Source organism: Channa argus, chromosome 20 (assembly GCF_033026475.1).
Source record: "Channa argus isolate prfri chromosome 20, Channa argus male v1.0, whole genome shotgun sequence".
Lineage (NCBI taxonomy): Eukaryota > Metazoa > Chordata > Actinopteri > Anabantiformes > Channidae > Channa > Channa argus.
In genome coordinates this window covers 4,284,301-4,297,500 of record NC_090216.1, presented here as the reverse complement: position 1 = coordinate 4,297,500, position 13,200 = coordinate 4,284,301, and the positions used below count along the sequence as shown (strand labels likewise).

General features: G+C 40.8%; 2 protein-coding genes across 2 annotated transcripts in view; one reads left to right on the top strand and one right to left on the bottom strand.

The window, feature by feature from the left end:
- The window catches only part of mrpl43 (mitochondrial ribosomal protein L43), a 1,708-nt gene extending 1,358 nt beyond the window's left edge, over positions 1-350 (bottom strand). Inside the window, exon 1 of the mRNA XM_067488756.1 lies at positions 77-350. Within this exon, the coding sequence (XP_067344857.1) occupies positions 77-207 (131 nt within the window). The 5' untranslated portion in view covers positions 208-350. The remainder of the gene's footprint in view (positions 1-76) is intronic.
- Positions 351-468: 118 nt separating this feature from the next.
- twnk (twinkle mtDNA helicase) lies at positions 469-4,832 on the top strand. The gene is made up of 7 exons (XM_067488755.1): positions 469-628; positions 860-1,523; positions 1,939-2,641; positions 3,200-3,440; positions 3,757-3,864; positions 4,046-4,187; positions 4,397-4,832. Exons 2-7 carry the CDS (start codon positions 885-887, stop codon positions 4,730-4,732), a joined length of 2,169 nt encoding a protein of 722 aa, XP_067344856.1. The 5' UTR covers positions 469-628; positions 860-884; the 3' UTR covers positions 4,733-4,832.
- The last annotated feature ends 8,368 nt before the right edge of the window (positions 4,833-13,200 follow it).

Here is a 13,200-nt window from a genome sequence, read left to right as displayed (position 1 = left end):
TGTCTGCTTTCGGTCATCTTCCCTCTCATTACGGTCTCCATTTTCCCCTCTTTTCGAACCTTTATTCATTTTATACCTGACTCCCAGCGAGCTCTGTGCGTTTTTGGAGAAGATGATGGTGATCCGTTTCAGCTGGCAGACATACCGACCCACGCCGTTTTGGAGAACACTTCTCAGGAAGCGACTCGGGGTTCCTCTGGCTGTCATCCTTTTAACGTCAGTTAACAATTATATGGCAACTCAGCTGGACAAAAATAAACCCCTCAAAGTCGTTACTAAGGACGTTAAATAACAACAATATTCATAGAGGACGAATTGACGGGCGTGTACATACTGCAGTCCGTCTAGAAATCGGTTCCGAAGTGGAACACACAACTGACACGACGGGTGTCCAAATTTAAACTTTATTAAAATAATTCCTCAGTTAGTACATGTAAATGCGACATGTAACATGTATTGATAACTGTACTTGTAATGATTTAAAAAAAAATCAATGTAACAATAAAATGTTGCGTAAACATTCGCGCCTCGTCAGTGCATGTTGCTTACGAACTTGTTTTGAAGACGCACCGAAAAGCCCGGGTTGGAGGAGCATGGTGGAAAACGAGGACAGACGCTTGGACCTTTGGTAAGCCGAGTTGCTGTGTGTTTGCCCATTTAATAAACTTGGTGCATTTGCAGAGACGCAAGAAGAATTTCACACACATTCAGGCTTTTTCCACAATATAGATAATGATGGTACTAATATACAACGCCTTTCCTCCGTGTTGTTTGTCCTTCTCTGACTACCTATGTTGCACAAGATAATATTTGCAACTTTACCTTTGTTAGACCGATGTTCCTTCGTATTTTGCTACAGGATTAATGTCCTCGTCAGATAACCAATGTGGAGGTTCTTGCTGCTGAAGGGCACCACCTCTCTCTTAAAGGTGGTTGACCCAAAGTTTCTCCACCAAAGGCCCTTTTCCTCCCTCTGTTTGAGACTGGTCACTCAGAGGCTGATTTACAAGCCTCCTGAGGCTCCACAGCATGTAATAAGTCTCAGGTGTACTGGCTATTTGTTTCTAGAAAGTGGGACTAGAAGCTATAAAAAGGATGCAAAATCTACTGTAGACTTTCCAGTGAACCCCATCACTGTCACTGACATCAAGCAGTACCTACGCTCCAAAGATATTCCATTTCACGATGGATACAGCTGCCTCCACATCCCGAGCATCTTCATCAGTTCATCTGCTGGGAAGGACAGCTTCTCCTTGTTTATTGACAAAACCACAGGACAGTTTTTGTGTAAAGACACGCTGGTGGAAGGAACGTGGGAGGACCTCCAGGACTGCCTGGAGGTGATGCAGAAAGAGGGCCAGGAGTTCCTGAGCCCCCACGTGCTGCTGGGTTATCCAGAGAGTGTGGAGGAGCAGGAGGAGAGGGCAAGGGAGCTGAGTGAGGTGCAGAGGATCTGGTCCAGCTCAGTGCCCCTCACCGACCTCCCAGAGGACAAAGCCCAGCTGATTAAAACCATGTTCCAGGTATTGTTAAATGTGAATTACTGGGAGATGTGTTGAAGCTCCAGGTTTTGGATGGGCTGTAAATGAGGGAAATGGGTGAAGATAACCCAGAAAATGCAAACCATCCTAATTTTATATTGTATATAATTTTTATATTATTAAAATATAGTTATAGTATCATTAAAATAGATATAGTTTCATTTTCTTTTATGTGTACAAATCGTCTTATGTTGCAGTGAAATAAATTGGAAAGTCAAAAACAAAGCACTAGACAGAGATCGAGCCCTTTGATTAAAAAAGGCCTAAGAAGTACACAAAAACATTAAAGAAATAAGACATTTTTTCAGCGCGGATGTAAAATATTTAGACATTCTAGCAATGTAACAATAGACTGTTTCTTCCTATTGTGACACTATTTCTGAATGTTTTCTTCTAGATTACAAAGATCTCTAATGCAACCCTCAAGAAGTTTGGCGTGAGGCTTTTCAAGCCAACCAAGAGTCTGGTTTTCCCCTGGTTCAGTGGACTGGACTCCTCAATAAAGGGGGTCAAACTCGTCTCTGCCCAAAGCACAGACAGTGAAACAGTCACATATAATGAAGCTACAGTCCCAAAGTGGAGTTCGTACTACAATCTGTTTGGCCTCCCACTGGTGGGCCGTATGGACTCGGAGGTGGTGCTGACTGCTCATGAGCTGGACACTCTGGCTGTGAGTCAGGCCACAGGACTCCCCAGTGTTGCTCTTCCTCGTGGGGTCAGCTGCCTTCCGCCAGTCCTGCTGCCTTACCTGGAACAGTTCAAGCGAGTTACGCTGTGGATGGGGGACAACATTCGCTCCTGGGAGGCATCAAAGATCTTTTCTCGCAAACTGGGACTGAGGCGCTGCTCACTGGTTCGACCTGGGGAGTACCACCCGTGTCCCAGGGATGGGCTGGCTCAGGGAAGGAACCTAAGCCGCATCATTAAAGACTCCATCCCAGCGGCCCATAAGTCTATAGTTTCCTTCAAGCAGCTTAGAGAGGACGTGTATGGAGAGCTGGTGAACACAGAGCAAGTGGCTGGAGTAAAGTGGAGTAGGTTTCCGGAGCTCAACAGAATCCTAAAGGGCCACCGCAAGGGGGAACTGACAGTTTTCACAGGTATAAAGAAACATGATGTAATTATGACTAATGTAGTTGTGGTTAGTGCCAGTTTTATTAGAATAAATTAAAGCTGCATTCATCGAAATTTCTAAATCAACAATTCATGGCTAAATGTCATTCTCCATAGAGAGTTAACATCTAACTCTGCCGTTGCTCCAGGTTCTGCAGACCGTTTTAGCATCTTTTAGTTCGTTGTTTTTCCTTTCACATTCACAGATTTCAGATCAACCATTAATAAACAGAAAGACAAAGTTGGCACCTTGCAATAAAATGTATATTTTGTGACGATATTTGCAGCTAAGCTCTTTATTTAACCATGGCCCTAAGATTGAAAAGAATAGGATAGAAAAAACGAAACAGACTGACACACACACACGTTGTGCCAAAGTTCATTTTTAATTCAACTGTCCTGGGAAAAAAGATATTTGGGGCATGAAGTTTGGGGCTGTGTTGCCACATCTTTCAGACATTTTTAATTTCAAAAAATCTGCAAACACCAGTACAAGTAACTGTTATTAATGCTGTAAGTATGACAATCATTTATGTATTATCTAGGTGCCACTGGCAGTGGAAAGACCACCTTTATCAGTGAGGTAGCCCTGGACCTTTGCATGCAGGGTGTCAACACGCTATGGGGCAGCTTTGAGATCAACAATGTGCGTCTGGCTAAAATCATGCTGACACAGTTTGCAATGCAGAGGCTAGAGGAGAACCTGGAGCAGTATGACTATTGGGCAGACAATTTCGAAGAGCTGCCCCTCTACTTTATGACTTTCCACGGGCAGCAGAACATCAAGTAAGTGTTTTCTTCAGTAACCCAGATGGGTGTATGCTTTTGCATGGATACAGTCTTTTCGCTCGTAAACCTAGTCAATGTAGTGTATTTGCTCATTTTTGGTGACGTAAGTAAAAACAGACATAAATACTTCTCTAGTCATTAAACTGAATTATTCCAACATTAGCTCTAAGAATATGCTACTATTTCTCTAAGATTTTACAATATTTATCCGGATTCAAACTGAAGACTTCAATTCAGAATGAATTAGCCCATTTTTTCATGTTTCTGTTTTACCTGCATATCTGGTCTGACCCTCTTCTATCCTTGTCCACAGGACAGTGCTGGACACCATGCAACATGCCGTGTACCTCTATGATATTAACCATGTCATCATTGACAACCTGCAGTTTATGATGGGGCAGGAAAACCTCTCAGTAGACAAGTGAGAAAGGTTTAGCTACCACAAATATTAAGATAAAGAATGACGTGAAAGCAGAATCTTTTGGTACAATAGTTCAAATGTTTTTGTTTTTCTGACAAATTGAGAACTTCATCATTTCTTTTTAATGTGCGAGGACGGATGCAAAGACAGAAATAATTCACGTCTCATACGTCTCTGTCAGATTTGCGGTCCAGGATCACATTATCGGGGCTTTCAGGAAGTTCGCCACCAACAGCAGCTGCCACGTCACGCTGATCATTCACCCCAGAAAAGAGGAGGATGACCGAGAACTGCAAACAGCATCTATCTTTGGTTCTGCTAAGGTGAAACGTGAAAATCAATCTTCACTTTGACTTTATAACCAGCTGTACTGCAGTTTCATTGGATTCAAATTTATGATTTTAAAACATCTTATTGTATTGTTATTTATGCAAAAAATAGATTGATTGCTAAATTATCATTTAAAAGATTGTGCTTTTTCGTACTGTGTACACATCTGTCATTAAAGGTTATTACCTTTAACCCACTCCAGGCAAGCCAAGAGGCCGACAACGTTCTTATTCTGCAAGAGAAGAAGCTGGTGACGTGTCCCGGCCGAAGATCCCTGCAGGTGACCAAGAACCGTTTTGACGGAGACGTTGGCATCTTCCCTCTGGACTTTAACAAGTCCTCACTCACCTTCTCAGCTCCAGTCAAGGGCAAACACAAGCTGAAGAAGGTCCCGGTCAAGCCAGAGAATGAGGAGGTTGAGGAGAACAAGGTGACGGCCAAGAAAGACGAGGTTAAAAAGGACAAAACAAATAAACCAACAAAGACGCCGCGATCTGTGAACAATCCTGCAACTGGAAATGAAACCATCACAAAGTAATGATAATAATGAGTAAGTTGTACCTCTTCAATATTTGAAGTTTAACGCGGAAGCTATTGTAGTTTTTTTATATGAAATATTGTTTGTTTTGTGACAGTTTTATGTCCTTATTATAACATATGTAGTCTTTGAAAAGCTCTGATTGTAATACCAAATGCCACATATTGTTGGTGTCTTTTAGCTTTTTCGGTCAGTTACTAAAATCTAATTTCATTTTGGAATGAAGTAGAATGTGAAAAAATAATGGTTAGTTATAAGTGTTAAGTGCATGTACAGTTTTTCCTACTAAAGCTATAAGACTGAATTTGTTCTTTAGTTTCAGATCAAACTGTGATACAAAAAGCTACTGATATCATATTAATGTATAGTATTACTTGGTAAAACACTGTCACAGTTTCTGCATGCCAGGATGATGAGGCACATTACCAGGGTGTGCTCTTTTTCTGGCTGGCTTTTGCGGTTGTTTATTATTGAATGATGAGCTGTTTTTGTTTTGTTTTAATAAATTGCTCCATATGAAGGTTTTAGATTGTGTTGTCATTTGTGGCCAACAGAGGGCAGTGTGTGCATTATAAATGACACTTTACAGTAAACCACTCCAGATAGGTGCAACAGTAAATATCAGCTGTGTGATTTATAAGTAGCTACATGTGTGATGATTCGCAGTACAGCATGTCATTCTGTTTAGTAAAACTACCAATTGTGATTGCGTTTCATCTTAAAATAGTGATTTTTCTAGAACATCAAAGATCTTTGACCTTTTTTTTTTTTTGCCCTTTACATCTGAGCGTAACTAATATTTACTGTACTGTGGGTTCAGGCTACACTTTATGTTAAGAAGTGATGAGGTTCTATAGATATTCATGCACCAACCACGGGTTTTTTGTGAGACTGAGCCATCTCCAGTGTCACAGCACACATGATACATAATTTAGACTGAGTGATCTTTTAATAAACACAAAGTGTGTTTTATAACATTTTCGAATGAATATTTCATTTGTAAAGGTCTCACCTGCACTGGTGTAGGGTTGCATTTACCATCAGAAGCTTCCACCAGTGAAAAAGTCCCTTGTACTGAACTGAGTAGGCTGCTGTAGGATGGATAGAGGGTTAAACTGTTATATACTGTTGTAAGCTGTTGGGTTGGTCCCCTGCATGGCTAATGACATAAATAACAGTAGTTGAGATGGTAGGAGGGAGAGATTGTTTTTTTGACAAGGGGGTCAACCCCCAGGATGTTGTTCTAAAGTTCTCTCAATGCTGAATCTTCATTTAATGCGTGATGTTTTTTTTTTTTCTGTAAATGTGTTACTGCTTTGTGAGTCATAATGACTCCAGGCTGTGTGCTGGATGGCTCTGGTTGTCCTCCTAATTGTGGGTGTAGCATATTGCTGCAGAGGCCTCTGAATGGGGCTCTTTGTGTTTAAAGACATCGCTGAGCCCAGGTGACAGCAGCCCTGTCACCTGCCAAAAGAGGAAAAAAAAAAAGCACACAAATTGCAGTGAAATGCCTTCAGATGCACATGCGTGCACAGGACCTTCTCGTATATTCACCCTCTCTAGCTGTCAGTGATGCTTCATGGCACTGTGGAGGTTCGTCAAAGTAAACTATTAAAGATAACGGCTCAAGTTTTCTTTTAGTAAACAGCTGTTGAAGTATACAGTGAGAATACGTGAGAATACAGTACTGGAAATTTAATTGCTCTCTCTTGTTTCTGAAGGCTTGTACTGATCAGAGCTTTGCATGTCTATTCAAATAGTTGCCATCTGGAGACGAGATGAGATGAAAAAACTTACGTAGCTTTTAATCACCAACGAAACAAACTGCAGAACAAAATAACTCCATTGAAAACAGCTTTTTCTTTCCGATTACGCATTTGACCTGCACTCCATATATTAGGGTGTCACAGTGGACAGTATGAGAAACATTTTTGGTCCATAAACTGATTCATCAAACAAAAGTGAAAAATGAACTTGAGGCCCCAGCTGCTTGAAGCACTGCTCATGATGGGAGACATGGATACACCACATGCATGCGTAGCTCTGCGCCCCATTAGCTGCCATTCATTAAGCCAACTATTTGACCAAAGTCTGGAGGTAATTTCAGGTCCTTCAATCAGAGTTAATTGGCCGGGGGCTTTGGGGCAGTTGAGGGACTTTACACAAAGTCCAGGACGGGATCGTATTGAGATCGTATTTTATGCTGACCCCCGATTTCCTCCTTCCTTCCATCTTTCCTTATTTGCTTTGTTTCTGAAAGTTACATGAAAATTGATGTACTTTAACGTTTGTATGCTGAAAATCAAGCTATAGCTAGAAGATGTCTAACAGAGTTAAAGCACAGAATGAAACCTGGGCTGGTCCAGACCCATCTAAAGGTAACAAAATTCCCCCACCAGCCACACTAAATCAATCTGGTTTTATCCTCCAGCACTGGCTTTATGGTAAGAAAACCTAAATGGCTACAGGCTTTTGTTTCATGTTTAACAGACCTGTGGGAGGGGGCTCATACATTTTATTTAACTTTCTGCCTGTAAAGCTTAAAAACAGGTTTGTGCATTTCCTAGTGGTATTCCTGCATAGTTGGCCTAAAGAAAGTAAAGCTCTCAACACACCGATATCCTCCTGCCTAGTAGATAATCAAAAAATTGTATACTTTAAATTTAGGACACCACACTTTGGGTTTGTTCACAAATCATTCTTGCTGTAGTCAAAAGCAAGTAAGTAGATCTTGAGTTTAAAATTGTGTTTAACCCCTGATTTTGTTTTAGCATTCACACGATTAGTGGAGCTTCCCTGCATAATAACAATGAAGACTGTTATTTCACTTTATTTAAGTGTAACTTGTGAAGGTTTAGATTCATTTCAAACATTCTTAATACGCCTTAATTGTAACTCCTTAAAGGCACAGGGAGAATCTTATGTGACCCAGACTGCCATTAATAAAGAAAGTGTGACAGAACACTGAGTGCAGGCAGGGACACTCTGGGTATGTAGAGCAAGTTTAACAGACCACTGTGCCTGTCCCATTACATATTCTGTTTTTGAAGCAGGCAAAGTAACTTTTCCTATTCTTCAAACTGGGAAACTAGGCCTCTGTATTTTTACCAGGATCACTTCACACATACAGTGGTCTGCTACTAATATTTACTTAATACTTTGTACATCTGCAGTCCTAGAATATCGGGGACTCAAGTTGCTTGCAGAAAAGTTTCAGACTCAAAGCTGATTCAAGATGCCCACTGTGAGATGTGTGTGTGTGAGTCACTCAGTCACGTGCAATCTGCACATTTGACCCACATTACCAACAGTGTGTATAGTGTTCTGTATGAAAATAATTGTGTGCACATCCCTTCCTCTCTGCTGTCAGACCAGTAGAAGGTTTATGATTCTGTTCATTAGATGAACGTTAAAGGCTAAAGTTCTTCTACATCCTTCATATTTCCAGTTGAATATACTGTATCTTATTACCCTGCACTATAGAGCTCTACTTTTGTACAAAAACTATAAAAAAAACCCACATATGAGCCCCACGTCTGCTCTGGTTGACATGTACTTTATATTGACTGCATACGCTGTAAATACTCAATAATGCACCAGATATGTTTTAATCAGCTTCCAACAAATGCACCATTCACTCCAGTTACACTCTGTTTGCATCTGATACGATATATTTTTGCTCAGCCTAAATGTTGTTTTATGACCTGAAACCACAACAAAGTTTTTTATTTAGCATCCATCTTTCTTGTTGTTCCAAAGCTTTCAAGCACATGCTCTGACCTTGCTCTGACTTGCTTGCTTGTTGTGAAGATGGTTTAGTTATCACATGAGCTTTCAGCTGGAGGAAAACAAGTATTACAGTATCTCCCATCTCCTATTAAAACCCCGTATCAACTTTATGGACTAAAGAAGGCAACATACTTTGGTTTAAAGATTGGGGGAAAATAAGTAAGCTCAAAATTGTGATGATATTATTTGGCCAGTAGTACATTTGTGAGCTATTTTTTTTTTAAAGTGGTAGTAATCAATCTTTTAATAAAAACATTGCATGCTAGTAGTGATAAATCTACAAAATGATCCCATATCACTGCAGCTGCGATAAGCATGCGCTTTGAAGGCTTTTGGCTCATTTTTGGGGGGGTTTACCGCCAGAGCAGGCAGATTTTTACTGCAAATAACAAAAATAAATAAATCAGTGTTTGCAAGCTTTCCAGAATAAAACGGCAAACAAACTACGATAGCTGGTTTACAAAGTTGAGCATCTGGCAGCTAAAGAGCCAGATATTTCCCTGGGGAGTTAAAAGCACTCAAAAGGAGAATGACAGGACTTGCATATCTTGGGTGGCCCTAATGTAGCTTAGCATCTCTCGGATGTCAAAATAAGAAGTTATTGGTCTAAACATGCGTACTATATCAGCTAAAAGATGATGATATTGTATCGCTTGTGTATGGGGGACCTTGGTGACCTTGGACCCTGCTGAGAATCTCTGCAGCGCTTTGCCTCTCTGTGGGTGGCAGCGCCGTTGCTAGAGGTGCACTCATATTGAGCTTGAGCACCTTAACAGATTCCATAACTTTTGCATGTAACTCAGCGAGTCACTCTAGCCACATTGAGGACACCATGCGCTCATGTTGCATATACTGAACTGTCACATAGCATTAGCAATGGGTCCTAAGCTGACCATCCATCCACCCATGTGCTTGGGGATTATGTAACACTGAGATCTGGCTAAAGAGAATGCAGAGGGGCTTAATCTACCCTGGCACCAAGGGTGTGGAGGCTGTTCAAGAGCCCTGAGGGGAATGGAGAGGATGTACAATCTTACTTAGCAGTTCTGGCTTGTCTGCATGCCGGAAGACTTATAAAGGTTACAAATGGGGGCAGTGGGGTGACCATAAGAGCATAATTACAGTGGCAAAAGATGTGATTGTTGGGGTTGTGGTTGGAAAAGTGCAGCCTGTTAAATGGGGCTTTGAGAGGCAGCCATCTCTGCTTTTAATGAGTGGAGAGCCTCATTCCTCTGAAGTGGTCAGAATTAGCATCCTACACTGGGAGAAAGCGAGGCTGCTGGCAGAGCTCCAGCACCCCACACCAGACTTTCTTTCAGATTGAGCGGAGAGCAAGAATGAGAGAGAAATGAAGATGGAGACAGCTTTGCGCTGCAGCCAAGCAAGCATACTCCAATGGCGGGCCAAAGAAAATGCCTATTCACTCTCAAATAGCCATCTGCATGGCCACCTTCAAATAAGGCCTAATCTTCTCAGACTGTGTGCACACACTGACCGTCTGCTCCATGAAAGCCTGGACACAGACAACCAGAGCCAGTGGTCCCCCAGTGCAGCAGTTAATTGAAGCATTAACAGCATGGGCATGGTCAGTTAAGCTGTTTACCTACTGTAACACTCCAGCATCTCGCATCGAGAAACGCGTAAACTAGAGCAGAGCGCATGTTACATGTGCTTAATTCAGTCATTTGAAATCATCTGCAAGAAATACAGACTGTCTAATTGGAAGGAAATTATAGCACATTATAATCGAGCACCTCAATTACAAAAGAACAACATTTGATACTGGGCATCATAGTGAGAGTGAGAAAGAGAGTGATGAGAAAGCTGAGGCAGATCCAGCTAGTACTGACAAAAGAAACCAAATTCCTGCAGAAAACAATAATGCTGACTCCACAGGGAATCGTGCCAAATTGGTAATATTCATGTCATGATCATATCGTGCTCTAAATTTGGAGCAAAGTTAACGGAATCTGCAGAAACACTTCAGACATTAGTCATGCTGCATACAGCATCTGTCTTTTGGAGATTAGTGAAGATGCGTTACTGAGTTACTGATTGTTTTATAATTACAACACACATGGAAACATGAATCATAATCAACATGTCCTTAAAACCATAAGCTCCATTCAGCAGAAGGGCAAACAATTTTATGTCGGTGGCTTAATAACAACGCTGACTCTGCAGCTAAGTTACCAGCTGCTCTGCATGAAAATATAGTCCCCTAATCACAGACGTGGCTGTGTTCTGCATCCACCGTAGGGACTTTCACATTTTTTATTTGTGCATATTGTGCACAAGTGATACCACAGCTGTGTTTTCTCGATAAACTTTCGATTCTCCTTCTTATCACACTCACAATCAAACGGGACAGTTCACAGTCAGCAACACTGACATATTGCTGAATACAATTTCTGGTTACACCTTGTGTGCACACAACACATCCGTAACCTTTGTCAGGGTTTTTATAGTCTCCTTAAAAATCTATCAATTAACACTCGTCTTCTGTTACTTTCTCTGTACTCTGTTCTCTCTGTACTCAGTTCATACAATATAAGATTATATAGTTCATCTTTTAAAATGATCATAGTGTTGTTGCTTCCTCTGGTGGTCACTGGCCTAGATTTTCAATTTATATGCTTCCATGCCTGTCTATGAATTCTTTGTAAAATAAGTTAAGATCTTTACTTTATTAATATAGATGATGCTTTATTACATCGTGTATTCTGCTTTTGTTGTTTTAAGACTGTTCTACTAAAAAAAGACCTGCATTCATTTTAACCACTGTCCCAAAATGACCCTGATCATTCCCAATCCTTAGCCGAGTGCTTATTATAATGAGGGGGCCCAACCTTAGAGGAGCAGTCATTTTAACCCAGACCATAATCTTTCCCTAAAGCCAACCATGTTTGTGATGAACCCAACCAAACCTTAAACATAGCTTGTTGGAAGAAACAAAAGTCACATAGCCAGAGAGGATTTAAGAGAGGTGTAGAATAAGATCACTTAGAGCTTTCAGTTGTAAACATCTATCATATTTTACAAGCCAAATTTCCATTATATAGTATTTTTGGATGCCTTTAGTTTTGCATTCAAACAAGGCAGGTTAGATACAGTTGTCTTATGATTCCCTGAGCACTTATGTTTTGGTTGCCGTGTAGATGTCAGCAACTACCTTATCACAATGTGATCATATTTTTATTTAGAACATACTGTTAGTATGAGATTGCAACATAGAAATGTTTGCAATCCACCTTGTGGTGATACTCTGCTGGTGCCCACATTAACCACATTTTCATTTACTACTGAGACACTGGGCTTGGAGGCAGGTCAGTGACTGCTATGCTGCACAGGATACAGCGTTTTGTTTGTTCTCCTTCTGTGCTCCTAATAATGTGAGAGAGTGCTCTGCAGGTTATTCCCCTTGGTCTACGTACTTGTCACACATTTGTTTTACTTTAGTGAAATTTTTTTCCTCGTTGCTGAGCATTTTATGATCAATTTTATTATTTTTCTAACAAACATATAAACTGAAGTTGCTGAGGACGGTCCAGGAAAGAAATATTTGAAGTTCAGACATAAAGACACACGAGCAGAGGGGAGCAGTGTACTCTAGTTAATATACTGTACATCATGTAAATCAAATGCAAAGTGTGCAGAAGGGAAAATTATATTATTATATTCCATCTGGGAAAACTTTTAAAATGTTTTTCCAGGCTTCCTCTGCACATATGCCTAATGTATCATGCTGAAAATGACTGCAGTTTCACACTCAGGAAATGGACTCTCACATAGCAGAGATCTGTGGGCTGTTTCTGAGTGCAATGAATTGCAGCGTCGCCGACCAATTACTTTTCACCAATTAGCTCCATCCGGCATACTTTGGAATAAAATGAGCTCACAGAGGTCATTATCAGCCAGCACAACATAATTGCACATGGGTTGGCTGCTTTGGGCGATGATAGGCATCTTACGCATGCACACCCCTGGCCAGCCAGGAGCAGAGAGCAGTGGGAACACAATGTCCCCCGTGCTCGAGTAGTGAGGCACAGACACAGAGGTTGGATTTGGGGAGTCATTATCGACAGACATGCTGCATTCAATACCCACAAAATTGCCAATTACTGTAACAACTCTTCTCAAATTCTCGAGTGGCCAGATAAGTGTGGGACAATTTTCCTCCATTCCCCATCAGGCCTGATTGCGGTAGCCCCACCAGCTCCACAAAGCTGTTCACTAAATCCAATTTCCTTGTAAATGGAGCTCAGCTCTTTGAAAATGACGCAAAACTTAGGAAATGTGCTATTTACATAAAATAAAAATAAACCAACATAGACAAACAAGTAGTTTGCTTTTTTGTGATACAGAAAGTGTGTTGCAGCTCTTTGAAATATTTAACAGTTTTGTTTCTGGATAAACCCATTGTTGTCTTGTCTTGTAGTCTATTTTATATGGATCTGAACTACTTTTAGTTTCAGTATTTACAATGTTAATGTCTCATATGTGTTGTTTGTTTATATCAGTTTTTTCTTTTTTATTCTTTTCTATATACATTTTTGGGGCTGTAGCTCAGTTGGTAGACCAGTCATCCATGAACCACAGGGTCAGTGGTTCGATTCCTGGTTCCTCCTGTCACTGAAACCCAAGTTGTTTCAAGTGAGCACCTCGCATAACAGCTGATG

Excerpts from the sequence above, each read along its gene's own strand:
- twnk (XM_067488755.1), top strand. The coding sequence starts at position 885 with ATGTGGAGGTTCTTGCTGCTGAAGGGCACCACCTCTCTCTTAAAGGTG. Across the intron at positions 3,865-4,045 it reads GAAAACCTCTCAGTAGACAA|ATTTGCGGTCCAGGATCACA; the intron begins GTGAGAAAGGTT and ends CGTCTCTGTCAG. Across the intron at positions 4,188-4,396 it reads CTATCTTTGGTTCTGCTAAG|GCAAGCCAAGAGGCCGACAA; the intron begins GTGAAACGTGAA and ends AACCCACTCCAG.